This window comes from Carassius carassius, chromosome 39, assembly GCF_963082965.1.
Source record: "Carassius carassius chromosome 39, fCarCar2.1, whole genome shotgun sequence".
Taxonomy (NCBI): domain Eukaryota; kingdom Metazoa; phylum Chordata; class Actinopteri; order Cypriniformes; family Cyprinidae; genus Carassius; species Carassius carassius.
The window spans coordinates 13,881,102-13,905,348 of NC_081793.1; the positions used below are offsets into that span (position 1 = coordinate 13,881,102).

Consider the following 24,247-nt stretch of genomic DNA (forward strand, 5'->3'; position numbering starts at 1 on the left):
TTTTTGTTTGCATAATATATGTACGTGTTATGTGTATATTTATTATGTGTATATATATATATATATATATATATATATATAAAAATACACACACAGACAGTATATATTTTGAAAATATTTACATGTATTTATTTATATTCATAAAATTTATATTATAAATAAATATATTTAATATATAAACAACATATTTTTCTGAAATATATACATGCATGTGTGTGCATTTATACATACCTAATAAATATAAAAAGCATACATGCATATATTATGTAAACAAAAACTTTTTTTTTGGATGCGATTAGTCGCGATTAATCGTTTGACAGCATTAATATAAAATCACTTTTTAAATTTTTGTTTAATGCAGACAGCTTGTGTTGATGTTTCGTAATTTGACAAAAAACATCTGCAAGATAAAACTTGGCACAACAGTTACGTGTGAACTCTTTCAGCTATGAATTTCTTCAAGTATGTTTGTTGAGGACTTGAGTTTCGAGCAGAGTTCATCAACTACGTACATTATTCACAACAGAAACTCAAGCTTAATGAACATCACTCAAAAACCCCACTACTTTATGAGTGGCAATCAACTTTCTACTCTTCAAAAGCTAAAAGTACTCAGCATTGATTCATAGTATCACTCTTAGTTCTGCTGTTAATTTTAAACAGTCAAAACCACAGCAGGTGCAAAGACTAACCTCAGAAAAACCTTGTTTCTCTTTTTTGCCATTTTTACAAGGGTTGTTGCATAACCATCTGGTTTCATAAACAGTATCAGCACCTGGTTTTCCCTGTATGAGCATTTATGAGCATCTGTTTCCTCTATGGACAACCCAGAACACCACATGTGCTCTTTGTTACTAGGGAAATCTCTCCGGCAATGTCTCTCAGGGGTACCAACTAAGACAAACTCATTAAGTAGGGCAAAGAGTTCAGAGAGTGAGCATGTTCTTTTAGAAAATCGATTAACACAGCTTGCTAAAAAATGAAAGAAAAAAAATGATAGAAAGTAAGGTGTATATGTCCATTATTTGATGGAATCTGTTACAGTACCTGCTTCAGTTTTACTAGTAAATCCAGCAGCATGTTTAATGGCAGCTGCTGTGAGGGCTAAACCGCGACTTTTCCTCAAGCCATGTTGAAGTACTGCTTCAAACTGGGCACATAGGCATATGACTCTGAGACAGCAAAACAGGAAACAATTGCAAATGATTTAAAGCGCACACATTTGGCAATGTCTTATTAAACCATTTTCAAGTTCATAAAATAAATAGGTAACATTTTTATGGCACCTGCTATCAGAATCTGAGGCAATCTCCTTCCTTCCACCAAAGCGAATTTGGCACTGAGAAGAAAAATAATCGATAAGAAAAAGAATGTTCAGCCCTTAACTAACATTATTTTATTTCAAAATTCCAATTATTCAAACCGTTGGAAATGTCATCATTTTCTTTAAAAGTTGTATATGCATTATATACCCCTGCTGCACTTTCACAGGAACCTGGATATATATTAATATTTAATAACCAGATCTACCAACTCGCTTACTAAATAAAACAGCTGGTAAATGGGAGAAACATTAACAGTTTTCTGCACTCCAAATAAAATGGAACGGCGCAAAAGGGAATTAATGTTGCACTGGAGTGTTTGTTCATAAAAGGGATCCTGATATTTTATCCATACTAAAAAAAAGAGAGAGAGAGAGATCAAATCAAAAATATCAAAGTCAGAATTTGTCGTTCTTTCTATGGATATTGGCTGATTAACTGGCTAACTGGCTAATTCACTTCTGCTTTAAATGATTTGTGAATGCTATCTATATCTAGCCCTAGATGTCATCATCCAGAATTGAAAAACCTATAAACCACTTCTTTCCTTTTTCTAAGCCAGCATTGTCAAAGAGCAGAGGTGTAAAGCATTTGAGTAAATGTAATTAATTACTGTACTTGAGTATATTTTTTATATTCTGTCGTTTAACTTAGTATAAAAGATATTAGCAACTTTTACTCTCTACTTCACTACATTTTCTACAAAGTATCTGTACTCTTTACTCTACTACATTTGTAATGAGTGCTGCAATGACACATTACATTTTGCATGGCACCTAGTGTTTTCTGCAGCAGTTTATTTCTGCTACAAAAGAAGTGATATCGCCAACTGTAGGGCTCTGATTGTACTATATTTTGTGTGTTTTGCCCTTACACACCCAAATTTGTCAACAAGGCTACATTATGTAAATGTGAGTTCCTCAGCAATGACAATGAGGCCGAAACCTCATCCAGTTCAAGACGTCTTTGATTTTTTAATTTTACTTAACATTATTTTTTCACTATTCTTCCGCATTCTTATCCTGTTATTTTTGTAAATGTACAATAAGCCAATTAAGCAAAAAAAAAAAAAAAACTACTTATTCTTTTATTCATCTTTTATATGAATAAACAGATGAATAATTGCTCTGATTTCTGATTGCTCTTCTCAAAAATCGACTCTTTCTTGCTTTTCACGTTCATGTCTCTTTGACTAGTGCATCTTTGAGCCTCTAGATTAAGTACAAGTAAAATACTGTTAAAATCATACACTCTAAAACCTTTTCTTAAGTTGTTTTGAAATTGGTGACTTTAATTTTCACTGTAAGGTACCTGTACGTTTACTCAAGTATAATTTTCAGGTACTCTTTACACCTCTGTCAAAGAGGAAATGTTTTTTTATGTTAGCAAATAAGTTATCAGAAAGTCATTGTAACAGCTCAGTGTTACATTACCTGTTTTACTGCATCAAGAAGTCTCTCTAACAGGTTTTGTCTTTTCAGGTCATTTTGCTGCATGCCTGTAAGGTACAGTGTCCTGAGAAATCACTGATATTAACAGCATAATCACAGTTACAATAAACACATGAAAATCACAGATCATAAAATGAATAACAATAATTAACAATTTGGTAAAAGATTGACTGAATAGAGAAGCACAAGCATTTCTTAATAGTGGTAGGCACTGTCAGTTTCCTATACCTTCTCCATAAATACACAATTATATATATATATATTTGTGTATGCGTGTGTACCTTTTTATATATATATATGCAGACAATCTTCTGCCATAAATAACTGTCATTATTCATTTCATGCACTGTGATTTTCGTCCTGAATGAAGCCCATTTGACACACATTTGACATGACATTTCAAAACAACAGATAAAGAAATTAGGAAGTTGTCGCAGATACTGTACACATGGAGATATGTAGGCAGACAGATTCAAATGTATCAAATTTAAAGGTAAATTTTCCTCTATTTTATTCCATTTTAAATGCTCTTGTCACAAATATGTATGACGTTCTAGGATCTGCATATTCACGCCACAGTGACACAGACTGAATGTTTTGAAACCTCCGGCTGCCTCAAAAACAATATATCGATAACAATTAAACGAGCGGCATGTAGCGTTACAAATAAACAACATAGCAGCATAAATCCATCATCTCGCATTAACAACTCACCGTTCATTCTGAAATTCCAGATCAAACGGTTTAACAAGCGACATAAATCGCGGTTGTGTAGGTCCACAAACGTATCAGATTAATCCCCAAAGATGTTTAACAACACTGTTTACATTTGGAATCGTTCTCCATAGTTTCATTTGCAGAGCTGTTAAACGTTACAGTACAAGCGAGGCCTAGCTTAGACAACACTAGCACTTTTTAAAGCCGTTTAATGCATCACAACTATGAATACTCATATGTTTTATGAAGTACCCTAAGAATTTAGCATGAGTGAATTGTTTCTATCGAGTTAAACTGTATCGTTGTGCTAACGAGAGCTCGCTAATACCACTGTACAGCGCTCGGGTCAGTCACATGACGCTGCCCTGCTGTCACGTGACAGCAATATTGTCACGTGGGTCAAAGCTACATAGCCTAATAATAAAAAATAAAAAAATAGACATATAAATATTTTGAAGTCAAATTTACGTCAATGGATTCTGAAAGTATGATTTAAAGGGACAGTTCACACAAACATGAAAACTCCGTCATCGTTTATTCACCCTAGTGTCGTTCCAAACCTGTATGACTTTATTTCTTCAGTGAAACACAAAAGGAAATGTCCATCACCTGCACGTTTTTTTTTTTCTCATACAGTGATAACTAATAATAGTAAATTATCACTGAGACTATCATTGTGCCTAACATGTGCCTAACAGATCATTTTGGAAGGATAACATTTCATACATTGTTTGGAAAACAATTAGGGGGGGAAATGATGGCAGATTAAAAAATGGGTGAACTATCCTTTTAAGTATTTATTACATAAATGTCATGCATTTTTTTATTTCTTTAAGTATATTTACAAATAGTAAGACTTCATTATTAAAGTAACACTTTTTAATTTAACAATGATACAACATAGATTTGTACTGGTTTTGCATTGAGTAAAAAAGTGTAAGTATATGGTGAAACATTTTTTTAAATTCTAATATCGCACATAATTCTTACATCTAAAGAAAACAGAGATGTTCACTTCTGACAGTCAAATCATCACAACCATCCTTGTGTTCAAGTTCAAGGCCTGTGTCCATTATTAGTGCATCCATGCAGTAGTCATGACAGTTTTACCCAGTCTGGACAGAGGTGAGATGATGTTCCTTATCACCGTAAACCAGATGATGTGCAGTGTTTTCGGAGTCTGCTGCTGTTATAAAAGTTCCAGTGATCTCCTCCCTATGTGACAGGTGTACAGTGGTAAGCTTGCACTGTCTTCGTGGTAACCAGGATTGTGGTGCCTTCCTCAGTGGAGGGAAGAGGCAGGTTGGAGTTGTAGTGATGTCGGTTCAATCCATCTGGCAAATAAGTTGTAGCTTCATCCATATCTTCAGATTGCTCTGTTACATTCGAGCCTCTCTCACTGTCAGATGTCTTTTGATCTTGACCTATCACTGAGTGACATTGACTCTATCAGAATTTGTTTCCCACACAATCAGTCACTATAAAAAACACTGATTACTAAAATAAGCATAGTTAGACATACAAAACATATACAATTAAATAATATATTACATGTTGCAATAATGTCATACATAAAATCAAGTACTGTAAACTAAAAATAAATGAACATTTGAACCAATGTACTATGATTTGGACAAAAGTTACATGTTCTTGATATAACAAAAGTCTTTCACCAGTGTACCTTTGTTCATGATGGGCTTACAGGTTTTTCTGCGTATAACTCGCAGAATAATGGTCAGTGCTGTGAAAGCTCCCAGGAACACAAAAACCACAATCAAAATTAAACGAATATTTTGATTCTTTTCAACTTCGTTTTCTGGGACTGAAAAGGACACAATGAGGCACTGAATAAGAGACTGAAATCAAACGACATTGTGGATTTCATGATACATGATACAGTTCTACTCATAATTGATCATACCTTTTGTAGAATTTTCAAGAGTTTAAATAATAATTGCATTTGGTATTTTATTTTGTACTGCCCTAAGGAACCTATTGAACAGCTATTTTATGCATTTATATTAAACATACATTTCACAAGACAAAATAACTTTTTATAAAAAAAATTCTTAAGTTTACATCTTCTTGGCTTTTAATATACAACATGATCATTTGTATAAATCAAGGTAATTTGTCTTGTAGAATATATGTATATATTGACAACTATTCTATTACACGTTGAATTATGAATATTGTTATGTAGCTTCTTCAGGGCAGTAAACATTTAATTATTTTTCTATTCTAAGCAACTTACTGATCTTGCAAGAAATATGTTGACTTATTATAACTATTACATTTAGTTCAATCATTGTGCTTATACAAATAGCATAGTCTTAGTTTTGTATGAAAGTGAAAGTTTTTAATCAGATATAAAAACACTTACTTGAGGTGCAAAATCTTTTGCAAATATTTGGGGGGGAGTTGCATCTAATGGAGCAAGGCTGACACTCTTCAAGAAGTCCATCGTAATAATAATTCTTTGCACATTTTCCCTCAGCATAAATAATAATGTAAAGCAGCAATATTAAGAGAAGCATCTTCCACTGAGGTGCTAGGCATCAATGAACTTACTCAGCAGTCAACATTTTATTATGCCCAGTATGTAAATATGTCTTAAGGAGGGGATGTCCCTTTAGTCATTCGCACTGGCATCAGTTTAAATTTTAGTGACATTGTCTCATGACAAAAACGATTCTTCAACAAAATTTCCATTTTTGTTTAACTGCTACTGTAACTACACTGTAAAAACAATTATAAAAACCTGTACTTTTTACAGACGAAAACTGGAAGCTTCAGGAATAATTCCATAAAATGTCATCTTGTTTACTAAACAACCCATACATTTTAGTTTAAAACTGTAATTTATTTTTAAAAATGTAAATTTAATCCAGTAAAGTCCAGACATTACTAAAATCTGTTTTGTATCTTTAACATACTGACAGCCATCATAATAAGAATCAAGGTTAATCACAAGTAGCCTTTGCTCAAGCTGAGGTAAATACAAATATGTAGAATTTGTACAAATAAAAAACACCATCATTGTAACAAACACTTGAATAATGCAATAAACATGAATTAAACAAAATACATTTTAAAGTAAAGCCCTAATATAAATAATTGATAACAAAAACTACTATGCAGCAAAATTATTTAAATGAAATACCATCAAATATAAAGTTAGAAATGTAAGTTTGCACTTTTTCACTGTAAATTATAAGATGACTTGTTCTTTTTTTACTTAAAAACAGTATTTTACCGTAAACTTACATTAAATGTATATTACTGTTTTTCCCATATATAGTGAACTTACTCTTAGTTAACAAGGTTTCCCCACAGCAAGTCTTTTACAGTTAATATTACAACACGATAATCGTTTCATCTTTCAATAGAGAACTTTCAAATAAAACAATAACAGACTAATAAATATGCTCTAAAACTGCAAATTGCAAAAGTTTGTGTACATAACACAAATAATATTTTCCTGATGCTGTTAAACATGTGAGAGTAAGTACTGCTTATTAGATATAGTGGCGCAACATATTAGACTAGTTTATTAAATAACAATGTTATCATATTATATTAATACAAACATAGTTTAATATGATTAAAAGTTCAACAATATTTTACAAATGTTTATATATATATATATATATATATATAATCAATTATAGAAAAAAGTAGCTGATGATCTTAAAGATCTATAAATCACTTCTAAAGGCAAGTCATTTCTAGGCAGCATGGATGCAGATGTGAAGAGGAGGGTATACCCACAGAGCACTGTGGGAATAAAGATGCAAATCAGAGCCAGACATTGAATGTCGAGAAAAGTTTGGTGTGTGTGGTAAAAAAGATAAGTCTTTGATTCTCCATCTTGTCCAATAGGAGTCCTCCTAATGACCAGAATGCTATAAATGATTAACAAGCCCTCACATTGCAAGATTATTGAAATAAAAAAAAAATAATGCTTATAGATAATAACATGGAAGATTGAACTCTGTATTAATTTCATACTGGTTTATAGTGTATTATTTGAGTTACCTGTATGTTATGTCACCGAAGGATCTTGTTTCAGGTGTTTGGTTGTCTCAGGTGGTTGTGTATTCAAATAGGAGCTCATGGCAATGCTAACCGGTTGATCTGCTCTAGCTGTGTGGTTTGCCGGACAGCCTTCAGCCTGAGGGTTAATTCTTCCATTTCTCCTGAAGGAATTCCTCAGCCCGTTGGAGACTGCTGGAGACCTTACACATAACACCTGAAATTCCTTTAATGCGTTGGTACTGAGCAATGTCATCTTCCAGCTCTTCAGGAGGAACTTCAATGTTACCAGCGTACCAAAACACCCACCAGATGAGACTCAGGAAAATGATCACCGCTCCAGCATAAATTAAAAAAGTCATGGAAAAAGATGTCCCAGAACACACCAACCAGGAGGACAAAATGTCATGAAAAACAGCAAACCAAAACGCACATTTACAACGACCAACTCCTGGATACCTTTTCTCCATATCCACAATGGTATATTAGAATCCATTTTTTATTGAATTGTATCATACTGCAGCCTTGTCGGTCCTAAAGACTACAGTGCTTAAAGTACACCTGTACAGATGAGGTTCAAAGTACACTGTAGTGAATTAACTTAGATGTTGAGCAGTAAAGTAATGCTTTTATCAGAAAACATTATCAGCATCACTATTGTGAGGATAAATGACCATCAAAAACACACTACATGTGAGAACAAACATACATCAACACCGGTAATATTTACAAATTTACAATTTTCCATGTGACTAACCTGGTGTACTATTCAATTTCTGAACCTATGATGGTGCTATGGAATTGGTTCTACAGATCCCCAAAGTTGGCGAGATTACAATTCAGGACCACCACTATAAGCTTTCAAGTTTTTATTACTTTCCAACTTACAGTTCATGAGGCTGCCATATAATTAATAGCATTTACAATTTTGTTTTATTTGTTTTTAGCTTTTCTTTTCAGATCACATGCTGTGACCTTTGGTATTTTCTTGGTCAGTTTTGTGTCTTTTATGGTTTTCTTTAGTCCTTTGCCAGCAGCAGGCTTGGGTGCTTTTTTCAGTCCTTTTTTAGATATGATCTGCCAAAACAAAAAAGAAAAAAATTACACCATTATGACATTACCACATCAATGCAGTGTAAATACTGGCTTTATTAAATCCCTTGGGAGACACTCACCTCCCGTTTTGGCTTTTTGGTTGGTGTCTCGAAAGGCACCAGCTGAGGTATCTCCTCCTCTTCCTCTTCCCCGGTTTCTTTTGTTATCAGCTCTGACACTTCTGTATTCTTGTTTGCTCTCTTCCTCTTTTGTGCTCCCTAAAAATTAAAGGGTAAAAACGAATGACTTCTCATTTTACAAAAACTATTTTTGGCCAAATATCTGTTTTGCATTTGTTAAGCAACTTCACCTTGTTTAAACGGGCTTCCTTGCGGGCCTCCTCCACCAATGCGAGGTGACTCAGGTCAGAGGTGTAGATGGGCAGCGCAACTGAAGTCTGACTCTTCAAATGAATGATTTTTATGTTTTTTCCTGACTGAGAGGGAATCATAGATTAGAGGTTGTAGGTCAAAACTTGAGGAACAGAAAAAAAAACATGATCCTGTTAAAAACACAAGAATAGGCAAATAATGAATAGCAAATGACAGTGCACAAAAGAAAGAGGGCTGGTTACAAACACAAAACTCGTACTTACCGTTGATAACTTTGCAGAGATGGTGGAAAGAGCCGTCATCACATTCTCAACCATCTCATCTGCTGTCATGTCTGAATGTGCTACACGTACCATGCTGTAGTGATAAACCACACTGTTAGGTCAAACATAAAAATAAAAAAATAAAAAAAAATGTATCATAGTTTGTAGGGACAAGTTCCAACAGATGAGGAGACCCGTCTGGATACACTATGAGCTACTATCGCACGGTTTTAACCCATTTCTAACTGTGATGGAGCAAGAAATGGTTTGCTGTAGTGCTTCTACCTACTGTAACACACACAAAAAAAAGTTCATACCAACAAGAGCCTTTATTTGAGACCGTGAGTGTGGTGCCATGAATGAGGCGCTCCATGTCTCTGGCTAGATGCTTACTCTCCAGATCCACCGACAGAGGAACCCTGAGACAGAGAAAGAACTTTAATCAATGGCAAACACATTGACTGACAACCTGGATAGATACTGAAAATCTTCACTAATAATCTACTAAACACTTTCAGTGATCAGTCTCAAAGCACATTTTCTACAAGGCTAAAGATGTGATCGATTGCCAAAATTTCACAGGCAATTTGTCTATCGTCAATAGTGAAGCGATCTCAAATACTCAGAATTTAAACCCTGAGGAACAGTAGATGTGACCACATTTTTATCAATTGTTTTTCCTTTTAGAAATAAAAAAAAGTGATGGGCTTAACATGGACAGTTTTTATATGTATGAACTCTAGTTTTATATTATTTGTGTTTACATGTACTACTTTTTAAAGCTCCAGATGAGTGCAATTATTTTTATATCTTGATGCTTTTTTTTTTTTATAAATGCATACTGTTCATTATTACTCATTTAGAGAGATAGTTCATCCAAAAATGAAAATCACCCCATGATTAACTCGCCCTCAAGGCATCCTGGGTGTATATTACTTTCTTCTTTCAGACGAATGCAATCAGATTCATATGTAGGCGTAGCATAAGCTCCGGTGAAAATATGCTAGTGAGTTTGAGCAAGTTTTACATATGGATATTTTTTTCACAAAAACTCATCGATTCGCTTCAGGAGGCTTTTATGCATCTTCCAGAGCTGTGTTTGACACTTTTTATGATGGATGGATGAACTTTATTGGACTATTGAATATCACCCATTCATTGGCATTATAAGGTTCGGAAGAGCGAGGACATTTTTAATACAACTCTGATTGCATTAATCTGAAAGAAGAAAGTCATATACCTAGCCTTGAGGGGGGAGTAAATCATGGGGTAATTTTCATTTTTGGGTGAACTATACCTTTAACATAAATGAATTAACGTGTGCGTTCATACCAGTCTTATTATTTGGAGTAATTCACTACAAAAATAACAAGAAATGTCTCTCTATTCTGCACTAAAATGTTTGTGTGTGTGTGTGCGCGCGCTTGTACTTACAGTTAGAAACAACTTACTTCTTCCTTTCATAGAAATGCTTCCCAATGTGGGAGGGTAACCTGCGGTGGATGCGTGCGTCTGACAGAAACAAATCAAAGTTGCCCAGCAGTTTTCTTTTGGCTTCAAACGGCTTATACTCAGTTTTCAACATGTTGAAAGGAATCACCTACCAAGAGAAAATGTGTTGTAAACAAAAGATGACACAGTATTTCATAATACCTACTATCACATAAAAATGGACCTGCTTGGGAAGTCATGACTGTTTCAAAGTTTGTAGAGACAAGCTCTAATAGAAAAGGAGACTCGTCTGGATACACGCCAAATTACTCTTGCCCTTTTTAACCCATGACCAGCACGGAGACAGAAGGAAAGGGTTTGCTGAAGTGCGTGTAACTCTACTAAACTTATAACAAATAGACAGATGAATTACCTCTATGGCATTTTGGATCCCTCTCACTTTGAGCAACTTCTTGTAGAATCTCACTGTCTGTTCGGAGGTCATTTTGGGTTCATCTCTGGTGAAGAGACACACGTCTCCGGATTCTGTCCTCAGCCCATGGGGTAAAGGACTGTGGGGCAAAACAAACTTGGTAAGAGCAATAACATATTTAATGAACTTATGTTTCTCTAAATCAATGACTCTAGATTGGTTTCTCATTGAAACACTTACATGCGAATTTTTTGCTCCTTTTTAGGGATTGTCCATAGAGTTAACAGTAGAGAGATGGCCTGACCATCGTTCTCTAAGAGCTTTTGGGACGAGGAGCTGCTCTTTATATATGCCAGTAATGCATGTACAGCTTTCTTTACCTGAAATACATGTTATTAACTAATGTATTTTAAACAGTAGTAGCTCTCACAATCAGCCATGGAACATTTTACAAAGACAGCAACCAAAATCATGACTAATACAAGTGATTCTGGCACATGCACAAAACAAATAATAAAAGCAAAGATAACATATATGTTTTATATCTTAACTACTTCGTGACTTGGGTGCTTGGTTACCGCAGTTAGCAAACACGCGGCCTGTTTTGTTACTAGACACCCAAACGTAAACATACAAACAAAATTAATCAAACTTAACAACCATGTAAGGGTTAACCTATCAAATATTTCTGGTTTACCTGAGAGCGATCGAGATCTAATTTATCTCGTGGGGACTCCATGTTCCACGTGTAGCGAGACAGCATAAATGCGCATGCGTATTTCCGAAGTAACGTTAAACGTCACAAGCACTTTTATTTTGAAATAATAATCCGGCTTCGATTAGTAGCGTAAAAAACGAGAAAACTCAGTAAACGTCAGTATTTCAAACGGTCTATTTAGCTTTACACGATAGCCCATCATATGTGTAATCTGAAACATTATGTAAGCGAGGTGACTGTCAGCCTTGTCTGTGTAGGATCTCCAACATTATTGGGCAATTATCATAGACTGTATAAAAACAGGTAATTACAGTAAACAGTACGTTAATAAGAATAAGTGCATGAAAGCAATGCTAACAATTATAGTTTAATTTGTAGTCTTAACTCGTGGTTAATAAAACTTTGTAACGATTTGTATTGTAAAAAGCGCTATACAAATAAACTTGAATTAATGTTTTATGAGATACATACACACAAACGTTGTTTGTATGCGGTTCATACATTTCTTTAATAAAAAGCTGGTCTATGGAGCATTGTGCATACATAAAACAGCATGGCTCGTGCACTCCCACTTAAATCATGAAATATGTTTATAAATATACCAATACATACAATTCAAAATGGTCTAAAAGTAAGTGTACGCAACTTAATAAATGTAACATTATTAATAATACGGTGTTGCATTATTCTCTGCCTTAATCATGCCCATTTGGTTTTCCAACTAGAATTACTAAAAAGCACTGCAAGGTCCAGGGCATTGAACACAAAAATTTTCATTTGAAGTCATTTTAGTGTTTTATTTTTTGGAAGATTTATGTTTACATCCCCAACAGGAGGGTACAGAATTTACACCAGCTGATATGACAAGTTTGTCATGTCAAACTTGTGCATTATTACATCTCTACATAAGTGTCATTCTATGACCTGATCTTGACGATTGTGACTCTTGCTGGACTTGCCAGGTAAAGAGTAAGGGTACTGGCAAGCTTAGACCCTGTATGGACCCCTTTAATGCCATAACGAAGCCCAGATGATGCTGCTGTAAAGTAATATGCAATCAGAGACCCTGCATTCTTATAAGAGAAAATGATCTGAGTGTTATGTTTGAATGGGGCCCACAGTAATGGCATTAACCTTTCAAAGAGATTACATCAAGACTCCTGCTCTCATTTTTTTAACATAAAATTAAAAAGTCAATACCTTACAAGAAAATTGCATCCATTTTAAGATTATGTACCAGTGGAGAGAAACTGGCTTTAACAATTGGGCTACATGAGTGGCATAGCTGAGCTCTCAATATGAGAAAGCTGTAACACTGAGCTTGTCTTTCTATATTAATTTTCTTCCTAAAATTGATACGGTCACTTTGATAATGTCCTTTTTCCAAAGTAATTTTCTTAGACTGATCCACAGTGGGAAGATGGAGCAGTTTGGAGGATATCTGGCAGGCACACATCACTGCGTCCTCCTCAATCCCAGAGTGCACCAGGGAAGTCCTTCAATCTGCATTTAGTCCTTCTCAGGTACCAACTTCAGCACCTTGCCAATTGCGATTGTCTTACCTACAAAAAATTACATAAAACATCTTTAGATATTATGTCATTAAATGTATTTGATCTGTAAACTGCTAGAAATGTGATGTTTGAATTATCATATTAGATTTACTTAATATCTTACCCTCATCTCTTAAGGTGAAACGTCCCAACTGAGGGAAGTCTTTAAAAGTCTCTAAGCAGATAGTTCCTGCGGCCCTAAGACGGGCGATGCATACTTGGTCTTGTTTGACAAAGCGTGGGCGAGTCTTGCTCTTGTCTCCTGTCTTCTTGTCCACCAGACAGATTAACGCCTAATTGTGGAGGTTTTTTAGGAACATAACAGTTAAATATTTTAGGCTACCAAACCACAGAGCTCTGAGTTTACACCTTTTATGTCTGAATTGTTTAGGAGTGCACACAAAAAAACCTACTGTTATCTGCACTTCTTCTATGCATGTATGGATGTGTAGTACTGCATTGTAACCTGGGCATATTATGGATTTGTGTTCAATAATGACAATCTGTGAACAAAAACACAGAAAAAAGCCTTTAAGTCATGCTTAAAAAATTACTAACTTAAATAACTAAACACAATATTCTCCCAGTGTTGAAATCCTTACCTGGGCATCAAAAGTGCGCCCTGAGTGGCAGAGGTTCTCAGCATTGCATAGGATAAAGCCTGGGAGAATCTCTTCCTCCTCGATGCCTTTGAGCCGGAGCTTCAGGTTTTCACCAGGTCCGGCGTAATCCGTTTCCACATCATCTGAGAGAAGGCTCAACACTTCCACCGTGTGCTGGGAAATCAGAACAAACAACGTTTCAGACACTGAATGTGAAAATTCCAGAAAATGGCTAAGATTCATGGTTGTGATTACAACAAACAGTACAGTAGTCTTACCCTATTTGGCATCATAATAAGCTGTTGTGCTTTCATGATGCTTCCAGATTCCAGTTTTCCAAGCACCACGGTGCCCATGTCCTACACAAAAGATTTTTAGGGAACATTACAGACTCTATCTGCCGATGTTAGAGGTTTTTTTTATATTGATCAGTATTAGGTTATATTAATTACGCATGCACCTTTGCCATCATTCAACACGCACTTAAAACCATAAAAAAAAAATATATATCCTTTTTTATTTTATACTATACATTTTACTGCTGTGATGCCTAAATTCACTTTTAGCATTTCAACTTTATTGATTTTTTTCATTTAGACAAATAGTATAGAATTTAAATTCTAATCATAACATGGAATTAAATATCTCATGAGAGAATGTAACTATTTCACATTCTGAATTTGTATGAATTCCTATGATTTCATTTGTAAAAAATAAAGCGTACAATTTTTAGGAATAAGTACGAAGGTTCAACCAGCTCTAACAAGGCAACTAAACTTAAGCTTTAAATAACTTGATCTCATTACATGTGCTGAACACTGGACCTAGTTTAGCTTATTGGTATCATAATACCTCACACATTTAGTCTGAAAGGGAAGAGAACAGCTGAGAAAACAATTTCCTTCTTCCATTATACTAGATAAGTTTCCTGCCAGAACACTCCGTCATGCTGTGACATTAAAATAATTGGAAATCCTCAGCAGAAATTGAGACAACAGCAGTATTTGGAGCAGTAAGACACTCTTGATAGACACTCAGCATATTATTTCAGAGCAACAGATGTGGTTTTGAGGAGCACGTTGCTTACGCAACTTACCGTATTTTTCGGACTATAAGTCACACCTAAGTATAAGTCGCATCAGTAAAAAAATATGTCATGATGAGGAAAAAAACATATATAAGTCGCACTGGACTATAAGTCACATTTATTTAGAACCAAGAACCAAAAGAAAACATTACCGTCTACAGCCGCGAGAGGGCGCTCTAGTTTTTCAGTGTAGGCTACAGGAGCACTGAGCAGCATAGAGCGCCATCTCGCAGCTGTAGACGGTAATGTTTTCTCTTGGTTCATTTATCTTGGTTCAAGTCAAATTAATTTTGATAAATAATTTGCACCTGACTATGAAAAAATGTGCAACTTATAGTCCGGAAAATACGGTATGCTTATGTACTTAGTGAGATTGCGTTTAACTGTTCTAGCATCTGTAAAGTCATCAAACCTGACATCAAATGTCAAGATAGCAATCCCAGCTTTCATTTACCTTGTATTTATCCACAATAGACAATCGGATGGGACCATCACTTGATCTGCTGAAGATTGGCAGGCTGTCCAGATGTGGAATGAACGGTAACCCCCTATATGAGTTCAGAGTCAATGTAAATTGCCAGCTGTCACTCTGATTTAACCTTCATATATACACGGTAGCCTGAAAAAGGACATACTATACTTACGTGTACCAAGGGCACAGCTCAGAAGATTCTTTCAGGTTGGCTCCAGTCATTCCAGAGCAGGGCATGAAGTGAATGTCTTTCTTCGGATTAAAGCCCACCTTCTTCAGAAATGGCACTAACTTCTCTTTACATTCCTCGTATCTGTGAGGAAATGTGCGCTAATTGGTAAAAGAAGGACAAGATACAGGGATAAAAATGTCTGAAATCTATTTTATTCACCTATCCAAACTCCAGTTCACAGTGGGATCGTCCATTTTGTTGATGAGGACTATCAAATGTTTGACTCCAGCTGTTTTGGCCAGCATGGCGTGCTCCCTTGTCTGACCCCCCTTTTCAAAACCGGTCTCAAACTCGCCTTTTCTGGCAGAGATGACCTGAAGGAAAGCAATGTTTTCTTGAATGTCTTGTCAATAAATCCAGACAAAATAAAGTCAAGACCTGCAGATTGATTTATTTTAATATATATCTACACTACCATTCAAAAGTTTGGGGGGTTTAAAAAATAGTTGGCAGCATTTATCTGATCAAATATACAGTAAAAATAATTGTACAGGGTCTAACACACACACACACACACACACACACATAAATATATATATATATATTTTTTTTTTTTTATGTAATTTATTCCTGTAATGGCAAAGCTGAATTTTCAGAAGATTCCTTGAGGATTGTTTAATAAATAGGAAGTTCAAAAGAACAGCATTACAGTCCTGCTGTTTCAAGAGGAACTCACCAGCACTGCCAAGTCAGCTTGGGATGCCCCTCCAATCATGTTGGGTACAAAGCTTTTATGGCCTGGGGCATCAAGAATAGTAAAGTGCTTTTTCTCAGTTTCAAAGTAAGCTCTTCCAACTTCTACTGTTTTCCCCTTGTCCCTTTCCTCTTGGTTTGTGTCTAGAGCCCAGGAAAGATACCTGCAGGGACAAACAGAAGTAAGAGATGTCATTTCAACCCAGTCTGCATCATGAGAGCAAACATTTCAGTCAAAAAGACATGAATATTTGATGTGCTCAGATAGACATCTAAGAATGGCTATGCCATAAGGTTTTCTTATCTTAGACAAAGCATTTTAACCAGACGTCATGTTAATCAGACATTTATAGTATTACAAAAAATATCTAATTCAAATAACTGCTGTTCTTTTGAGCTGTGACACTGAGGACTGGAGTAATTGCTGCTGAAAACTCAGCTTTGCCAAAGGAATCAATTCAAATTGTATTACAATAGTTATCTTAGAATTTAATAATATTTTACAATATTACTGTATTTTTGATCTTGGTGAGCATAAGAAACTTAATGAGAGACCATACTTTTCATAGTCAGCATTGTATGAAAAGACGTTAATAACAATGTCTGTTTACCAGGTCTCTCTATTCTTCTCTTTTGCCTCCCGTTCATATTTCTCCAGCGTTCGTTTGTCCACCATACCAGTTAGATACCTTAATGAAAAACAATTAAATATGCATCTGTTATAGCATATATCATAATGTATAACAGGACGTTAGGTCAGTCAAGACCATGGTTGACTCACATAATCTGTCCACCAATTGTAGACTTGCCTGCATCTGTACGAAAGAAAAACAAATCAGACAATAAACTCAATCAATTAAATAATTCTGGATATAATGCTTGCTAGATAAGCAGACGTTTTTACAAAGAAAATCTAAAACTGTGTATTCCAATACAACACATACCCACATGTCCAATGAATACTACATTCACGTGTTCTTTCTTAGGGGCGTCCGGTGGAGGGGGAGGCAGCTTGGGAGTCGGCATCTCCTCATCCTCCTCCATCATTTCGTCCTGTGCCTCATCCCCACAAAATCCTGTGTCCGTCGGGGATCCACCTCCTGTTTCCTCCTCATCCGGCTCTCCCTTCTGCTCCCACGTCTCCACTGCACTGTCATCCGTCTCTCCATTCTCCACTGCAGCTGTAGAGACAGTCACATGAACACGTTTGTATTTAATGGATGCAGGATTCAAGGCTAATTTTTACTAAAACACTGACCTGCTCCTGGAAAATGCAGAAAGAGCCCACAAAAATGCTAAAACTAAGACAAATCTAAAACTGTTTATTAATTCACATTTAAACCAATTTGTGAATCAACAATTAATTAACTGAAGTTGTATTGACTACTTATTGTGGGATACATGTGTGGTGCTTTTGCATCCTTTTTTCGAAGCGTGACAGCTTTATTCGCCTTTGCATGTAAAAGAACGACCAGCACAGTGTGTCTCCTTTTCAGGTTCTGAAGAAGAAAATGAATCATATGGGTGTGAAACAGCATGAAGGTGAGTAAAAGATGGCCGAATTTTAATTTCTGGGTGAACTATAAGCTAGTAGTTCTCAACCAGTGGGCCGGGGTCCACTAGGTGGCCTCGAAAAACGTAAATAAAAAGTATTTAAAATATTCAAATAATCTCAATTAAAATGTTATTTGTAAGATGCAAAAATGAATTTGTATTTATTTTAATTCATTACATCTAAAGTACCAGAAATAAATATCAGCTTAGATATGAGGGAATTATCTTGGATAAAGTTGGGCCTTGGAGTCAAAAAGGTAAGGAACCACTACGAAATAAAAAAATTTGAAGAGAACAGGAAAGGAATTTCAAAGCACTGATTTATATGCCATTACAAATATTGTACCGTATACTATACACTTCAGAGAACAAGCAAGGTAACAACTGATTCCCAAGACACTGCAGTTGTATGAAAATCTATGCTTTACATAATGTGTACAGCTGGAAACAGGGTTAAATGAGTAAGCACTACTCCATTCATGGAAACATTGTCATCTGCTTCTCTTGGTCAGTAGCTGTGGTTGGAGTTGTAAGTACAGAGATAAATAAGGCCTGTAATATGAGCACATGCGTGCTGATGTAACAAGCCCAAGTTGCCGTATGTGTGGCTGATGAAGTAGCATAAGAGGCAGTGCAACACTATATCAGAACACAAAACCCAAGCGGAGAAGCACAGTCTGGCTTGAACATACCCACTGGTTCTGAGATCTCCATGCTGGCCACTGCATCGGTGCCTGCGGACAGAGACACAGGGGGGTGATGACTGAATAACATTAGATTATAATGCAATAAATCTTAACTTAACTTTATTGGGTTGTTTAAATGACTGGTGAGACAAAAGTAAAATAGATATAATTTCAATGTACAAACAGAAAATGATTTTACCCCTGTAACTTTACCCCCTGTAATTTACAGAATAATCTATATAACCTGAAACAGACAATCGTCAGCAGGTCATCTGTCTGTTATTAATAGTACAGTCGTGGCCAAACGTTTTGAGAATTACATAAATATTGGAAATTGGAAAAGTTGCTGCTTAAGTTTTTATAATAGCAATTTGCATATACTCCAGAATGTTATGAAGAGTGATCAGATGAATTGCATTGTCCTTCTTTGCCATGAAAATTAACTTAATCCCAAAAAAACCTTTCCACTGCATTTCATTGTTGTCATTAAAGGACCTGCTGAGATCATTTCAGTAATCGTCTTGTTAACTCAGGTGAGAATGTTGACGAGCACAAGGCTGGAGATCATTATGTCAGACTGATTGGGTTAGAATGGCAGACTTGACATGTTAAAAGGAGGGTGATGCTTGAAATCATTGTTCTTCCATTGTTAACCATGGTGACCTGCAAAGAAACGTGTGCAGCCATCATTGCATTGCATAAAAATGGCTTCACAGGCAAGGATATTGTGGCTACTAAGATTGCACCTAAATCAACAATTCAAAGGATCATCAAGAACTTCAAGGAAAGAGGTTCATTTCTTGTAAAGAAGGCTTCAGAGCGTCCAAGAAAGTCCAGCAAGCGCCAGGATCATTTCCTAAAGAGGATTCAGCTGCGGGATCGGAGTGCCACCAGTGCAGAGCTTGCTCAGGAATGGCAGCAGGCAGGTGTGAGCGCATCTGCACGCACAGTGAGGCGAAGACTTCTGGAAGATGGCCTGGTGTCAAGAAGGGCAGCAAAGAAGCCACTTCTCTCCAAAAACAACATCAGGGACAGATTGATCTTCTGCAGAAAGTATAGTGAATGGTCTGCTGAGGACTGGGGCAAAGTCATATTCTCCGATGAAGCCCCTTTCCGATTGTTTGGGGCATCTGGAAAAAGGCTTGTCCGGAGAAGAAAAGGTGAGCGCTACCGTCAGTCCTGTGTCATGCCAACAGTAAAGCATCCTGACACCATTCATGTGTGGGGTTGCTTCTCATCCAAGGGATTGGGCTCACTCACAATTCTGCCCAAAAACACAGCCATGAATAAAGAATGGTACCAAAACACCCTCCAACAGCAACTTCTTCCAACAATCCAACAACAGTTTGGTGAAGAACAATGCATTTTCCAGCACGATGGAGCACCGTGCCATAAGGCAAAAGTGATAACTAAGTGGCTCGGGGACCAGAATGTTGAAATTTTGGGTCCATGGCCTGGAAACTCCCCAGATCTTATTCCCATTGAGAACTTGTGGTCAATCCTCAAGAGGCGGGTGGACAAACAAAAACCCACTAATTCTGACAAACTCCAAGAAGTGATTATGAAAGAATGGGTTGCTATCAGTCAGGATTTGGACCAGAAGTTGATTGAGAGCATGCCCAGTCGAATTGCAGACGTCCTGAAAAAGAAGGGCCAACACTGCAAATACTAACTCTTTGCATAAATGTCATGAAATTATCGATAAAAGCCTTTGAAACGTATGAAGTGCTTGTAATTATATTTCAGTACATCACAGAAACAACTGAAACAAAGATCTAAAAGCAGTTTAGCAGCAAACTTTTTGAAAAGTAATATTTATGTAATTCTCAAAACTTTTGGCCACGACTGTAGTATTAACAATTGCACGACAGCCAGTGTTGCCAAAATAGGAGAAAAATAAATAAACTACCGTGTGTGCAGTTTTGTAAACTGTCCACATAGATGTAAATTGACAATCTGTGTGCACGGTTTTACAATTCGTGGGGACGGATTTTAAACTGTGGGTACAGATTGTCAATTTACATCCAGTTTATTTATTTTTCTCTTCCCAGAACCTAGGGATGGGGGGGCATAGAAAAAGTCGCTTGTTTTGGGCTTGTTTTCACCATAGACAGTAAAAGAAATGGACACAGCGACCCCATTGGATTCAACGGAGACAAGTGAAGTCAATTAAAAGCACACACTTCCTGGGGGTCGGTCATAGTGCGCAGACTCAAACTGAGCTTCATGACGTAGATGTCACGTGAACAACCTGTAAGTCTTCTAATCACTGTGCCAAGAGAAATCCGAATCACCCACCGAATCTTCCAGAGAAGGCGAGCGTAAACAGGAGCAAATTTTGGTACGTAATCTGATTAATTATCTCCCTTGACTTCATGCCTCCACGTCCCCCCGATAGCCTCATAGACAGTAAAAGATTGCCTGCGAGCTTCTCCTCCTGTCCATACGGTAATTTCTCTACTGTGCGACAGAGAGTCGCTGGTTATGATGCAATCGTTAGCCTATTTTTTTACAAAAAACTGCTTCTACTGGACAATAACGTAAAATACAAGGTAATGGAGCCTTTTATACATTTTCGTGTTTCTTTGGAAGTAATTAATGGACAAATGGAGTCTTTTAACGCCTCAGATGTAAAGTTATTCGCTGTCAAAGTGACGCTAAAATGAATGGGAGTCAATGGAATGCTAACAGCAGGTGGGGGTCCGCTAGCCAATGGCGGCGTCCGGGGCTGCTTCAAAAAAATATGAAACCCTGCCCCCCTGGTTTTCATAGGCCTGGTTGATTATTTGTCTCGCGAGATCTGGCAACACTGACGATAGTCAGTGTCATGTGACATTCCCAGCACAGCACCCGTGAGGGGGCGGGTTTAGATTAAAACAGCTGGCTCGTGTAAATACACATCATTTTAATGATGCCAAAAAAATTTCCTTGTTAATTTCCGTGTAAAACATTTTAATAAGGAAACTATTACTATCCTGTATTAACTAATAGAATCAATGAAGGGGAGAAACAGGAAATATCCTAGAGTGAAGTCGGACACGCAAGGCTAGCCGGGTATTAGTTCATGACAGAGCAGCAATGTGTATTGAAGTTGTCTAAATCAACATTTTAAGAAGTGGTAATGTACAACTGGCTATGTGCAAAAAAAAATATTCACTCGACTGTGGTAAATACAGCGCTCAACTAACCGCCAACGTCTCTCCGGCTAGCCTGCTATAAACATTTCCAGCTAAAAGCCCTTTTATGGGCAGACCTCATTAATGCTGTAAGTCCGTATATTAACGTTGACAGTTTACCATCAGACGTGGCGTCTCCCGGTGAACCTCGGGAAAGAAAGGATGGTACGAATTCCGGAGCGTCCACGTTGAGCCCGGTGAAGGCGGACTGAAGCTCGGTGTCAGCCGTGGCCTCGACATCGTCCTCCTGTTCCCACGAATCAGGGGCTGTGTCTCTCGAGTCCATACTGGCTTTAACTCGAATAGCTGACGTTTCTGGCGGGTTGCGCTATAACCCACGAGCCAGGTTTGACCAAAACCAAATCTACTGTTAATTCAGTATCTATTTCAGGTAAACTGGTGGATTGGGAAATGCTGAAATGGAGCATGAGGCGTCTAGTCTTCCTACGACACCATGGACGCGCAGTTAGTTAACGTTAGCTGATCCTGGAACTGTGCGTGCGCGCAGTGCAGAAACGTGGACTGTGAAAGCAGCGACCGTGTGATTATAGCCACATCAACAGCTTTTCAAATTAAGGCCATTATTGTAATGTTATGGTAAAGTACAGCGTTCAGAAATGCAAATATAATATTAAAAGTAAATATTTGAAATTATGTTTTTATTCAACCGTTTTTAATTATATATAAATAAATAATTCTGTACCAAAATTTTCACAATACATAAACAGCTGTGTAATGTATAAATACAATGTATAGACAGATCGGTAACAGATGTAACGTAAAGAAATAGATACAACTGGTTCAATCTGAACATCATGAACAGGGACGTGCACAGACATTTTGAGGGGCAGGGGCTCAAGTGAAATAAATATATATATATATATATATATATATATATATATATATATATATATATATATATATTAACGCAACTCTGACTTCCTTTTAAAAAAAAATCATTTAAAAAGTTAATTAATTTTATCTTCCTCAAACTCACGCAATTGTTTCATTTTCAAAAGATGTCTACAAAATAATCAGTTCACAGAAACCATGGTCTCCTTAGTATTCACTAAGTTTATAGAGCAGCAAAGGAAACCATTCCACAATGTGCATGTTTTGAAAACATTTTCTATGCTACTAGTTTCAAGTATATATGAAGAGTTCAGGTGCAAAAGCCTCTAAGTGCCATCTGAAATTTTCTTATGAGCTTTTTTTCAAGCTCGTATTTAAGTTCAGTAATTTAACTTAAATGCAGTGGCGCCCCCAGAAAATGTTAACAGGGGTGGCCAAATGAGGCCACAGTAAATTTTGGGGTGGCAAATTAAAATAAAGAAAAAAAAATTAAGGGTTTGCAATATAGACAAAAAGTTATATCTGTGAGTTCTAGGATTTTATCGATAACGATAATTACACTATTTTGCTGAGTGTTATTGTGCTGATATCTTATTTTTAATTGTGCTGACACCTGATTTTTTTTTTTTTTTTTACCTTTACAACATTGTTTCTAAAAGTGTGCACCATATTTTAGGTCAAATACTTTCATTTGGGCTGTTACCAAGCAAATGCAATCAGTATCAACAAAATTGATCTTTGCAATGCAGATAAAACAGAAGCTGCATCTGAAGTGCTATTCAGATGTTTTTACACACTGTTTAATGTAGTTCCGTGGAATATGGAATACTTTAACCTGCAGTTACAAATGAATAAATAATGTTTTGATATTTTAAAGATAAAACATTGAAAACTGATGTTTGAAATTATTTAAAAAATGAAAAGGTTCCATAAAATGTGAAATTAAAACCGCCAATAGGTGGCAGCGAGTCACTGTTAATAAGTGAGTCATTGCGATTGAACCGAATCATTTAAACGGTTGATTCATTCAGGAACGAAACACTTTAATGTTGCTCAGAGACGCAAAACTGTGGCTGCAGCAGCTGCTGCACTTTTTTTTCACTTCTTAAACTATTGTGAATTTACATTCTGCATTTAAATTAATAGTACCCACTGCAAATAATCCTAGGGGTGGCCACAGGGGTGGCCAGAGTTTATGGGTGGCCCTTGTTTATGGGTGGCCCTTGTGGGCGCCCCTGCTTAAATGACAATAGGTAATTTTCATTGCCAGTAATGTGAAATAAGTGAACATAAACATACAAGCTTGATAAAAATGATCATTATTGAAGGAAATTTCAGATGGCACTTAGAGGATTTTTCATCTGAACTCTTCATATTTAGAATAACCTAAATAACTGCATCAAACAGAGGGGCGTGTTTTACTAATAATTTGTTTATTTTTGCACAAGGCATTACATCGTTGTAATTATTTTGGTGTTATCAGAATACATAACACTTTAAAATTAAACTTACCAAAATAATTGAGTAAAAATTCAATAAAAGC

At 36.4% G+C, this 24,247-nt stretch overlaps 4 protein-coding genes and 2 non-coding genes across 6 annotated transcripts in view; all 6 read right to left on the reverse strand.

Annotated features, from left to right (window-relative positions):
• The window catches only part of LOC132121424 (sorting nexin-29-like), a 146,065-nt gene extending 142,198 nt beyond the window's left edge, over positions 1–3,867 (reverse strand). Inside the window, exons 1-4 of the mRNA XM_059530782.1 lie at positions 3,488–3,867; positions 2,756–2,820; positions 1,287–1,339; positions 1,048–1,172 (exon numbers count right to left, since the gene is read on the reverse strand). Of these exons, the coding sequence (XP_059386765.1) occupies positions 1,048–1,172; positions 1,287–1,339; positions 2,756–2,820; positions 3,488–3,494 (250 nt within the window). The 5' untranslated portion in view covers positions 3,495–3,867. The remainder of the gene's footprint in view (positions 1–1,047; positions 1,173–1,286; positions 1,340–2,755; positions 2,821–3,487) is intronic.
• Positions 3,868–4,201: 334 nt separating this feature from the next.
• LOC132121046 (tumor necrosis factor receptor superfamily member 17-like) lies at positions 4,202–6,141 on the reverse strand. Its single transcript, XM_059530233.1, has 3 exons — positions 5,874–6,141; positions 5,172–5,312; positions 4,202–4,920 (listed from the first exon to the last, which is right to left on the reverse strand). Exons 1-3 carry the CDS (start codon positions 6,025–6,027, stop codon positions 4,706–4,708), a joined length of 510 nt encoding a protein of 169 aa, XP_059386216.1. The 5' UTR covers positions 6,028–6,141; the 3' UTR covers positions 4,202–4,705.
• A 2,297-nt stretch (positions 6,142–8,438) lies between these two features.
• Positions 8,439–11,928, reverse strand: LOC132121425 (ribosomal L1 domain-containing protein 1-like). Its single transcript, XM_059530783.1, has 9 exons — positions 11,777–11,928; positions 11,320–11,459; positions 11,080–11,218; positions 10,667–10,815; positions 9,533–9,634; positions 9,216–9,309; positions 8,931–9,056; positions 8,701–8,838; positions 8,439–8,602 (listed from the first exon to the last, which is right to left on the reverse strand). Exons 1-9 carry the CDS (start codon positions 11,840–11,842, stop codon positions 8,459–8,461), a joined length of 1,098 nt encoding a protein of 365 aa, XP_059386766.1. The 5' UTR covers positions 11,843–11,928; the 3' UTR covers positions 8,439–8,458.
• On the reverse strand, positions 9,364–9,494 carry LOC132121768 (small nucleolar RNA SNORA55). The gene has a single exon (XR_009426307.1). It is a non-coding gene; the product is annotated as a small nucleolar RNA SNORA55 (small nucleolar RNA).
• LOC132121769 (small nucleolar RNA SNORA55) lies at positions 10,907–11,036 on the reverse strand. The gene has a single exon (XR_009426308.1). It is a non-coding gene; the product is annotated as a small nucleolar RNA SNORA55 (small nucleolar RNA).
• A 639-nt stretch (positions 11,929–12,567) lies between the features above and the next one.
• LOC132121426 (eukaryotic peptide chain release factor GTP-binding subunit ERF3A-like) lies at positions 12,568–22,361 on the reverse strand. Its single transcript, XM_059530784.1, has 14 exons — positions 21,973–22,361; positions 18,683–18,724; positions 17,381–17,617; positions 17,218–17,251; positions 17,048–17,125; positions 16,420–16,600; positions 15,903–16,057; positions 15,684–15,824; positions 15,494–15,587; positions 14,231–14,311; positions 13,953–14,126; positions 13,764–13,853; positions 13,475–13,643; positions 12,568–13,359 (listed from the first exon to the last, which is right to left on the reverse strand). The coding sequence occupies exons 1-14, from the start codon at positions 22,136–22,138 to the stop codon at positions 13,307–13,309; spliced, it is 1,695 nt and encodes a 564-aa protein (XP_059386767.1). The 5' UTR covers positions 22,139–22,361; the 3' UTR covers positions 12,568–13,306.
• Between the last annotated feature and the right edge of the window lie 1,886 nt (positions 22,362–24,247).

What these genes read in the sequence shown, in the direction of transcription:
- LOC132121046 (XM_059530233.1), bottom strand. Translation starts at nt 6,027, where the DNA reads ATGCTTCTCTTAATATTGCTGCTTTACATTATTATTTATGCTGAGGGA. An exon ending in CAAAAGATTTTGCACCTCAA is followed by an intron (nt 5,313 to 5,873) that starts GTAAGTGTTTTT and finishes TGTCCTTTTCAG; the next exon opens with TCCCAGAAAACGAAGTTGAA. An exon ending in TAAGCCCATCATGAACAAAG is followed by an intron (nt 4,921 to 5,171) that starts GTACACTGGTGA and finishes AATGTCACTCAG; the next exon opens with TGATAGGTCAAGATCAAAAG.
- LOC132121425 (XM_059530783.1), bottom strand. Translation starts at nt 11,842, where the DNA reads ATGCTGTCTCGCTACACGTGGAACATGGAGTCCCCACGAGATAAATTA. An exon ending in TAGATCTCGATCGCTCTCAG is followed by an intron (nt 11,460 to 11,776) that starts GTAAACCAGAAA and finishes CATGTATTTCAG; the next exon opens with GTAAAGAAAGCTGTACATGC. An exon ending in AGGAAGCCCGTTTAAACAAG is followed by an intron (nt 8,839 to 8,930) that starts GTGAAGTTGCTT and finishes TTTAATTTTTAG; the next exon opens with GGAGCACAAAAGAGGAAGAG.
- LOC132121426 (XM_059530784.1), bottom strand. Translation starts at nt 22,138, where the DNA reads ATGGACTCGAGAGACACAGCCCCTGATTCGTGGGAACAGGAGGACGAT. An exon ending in GGAGATCTCAGAACCAGTGG is followed by an intron (nt 17,618 to 18,682) that starts GTATGTTCAAGC and finishes CTGTCTCTACAG; the next exon opens with CTGCAGTGGAGAATGGAGAG. An exon ending in GAGCTGTGCCCTTGGTACAC is followed by an intron (nt 15,588 to 15,683) that starts GTAAGTATAGTA and finishes GAACTCATATAG; the next exon opens with GGGGTTACCGTTCATTCCAC.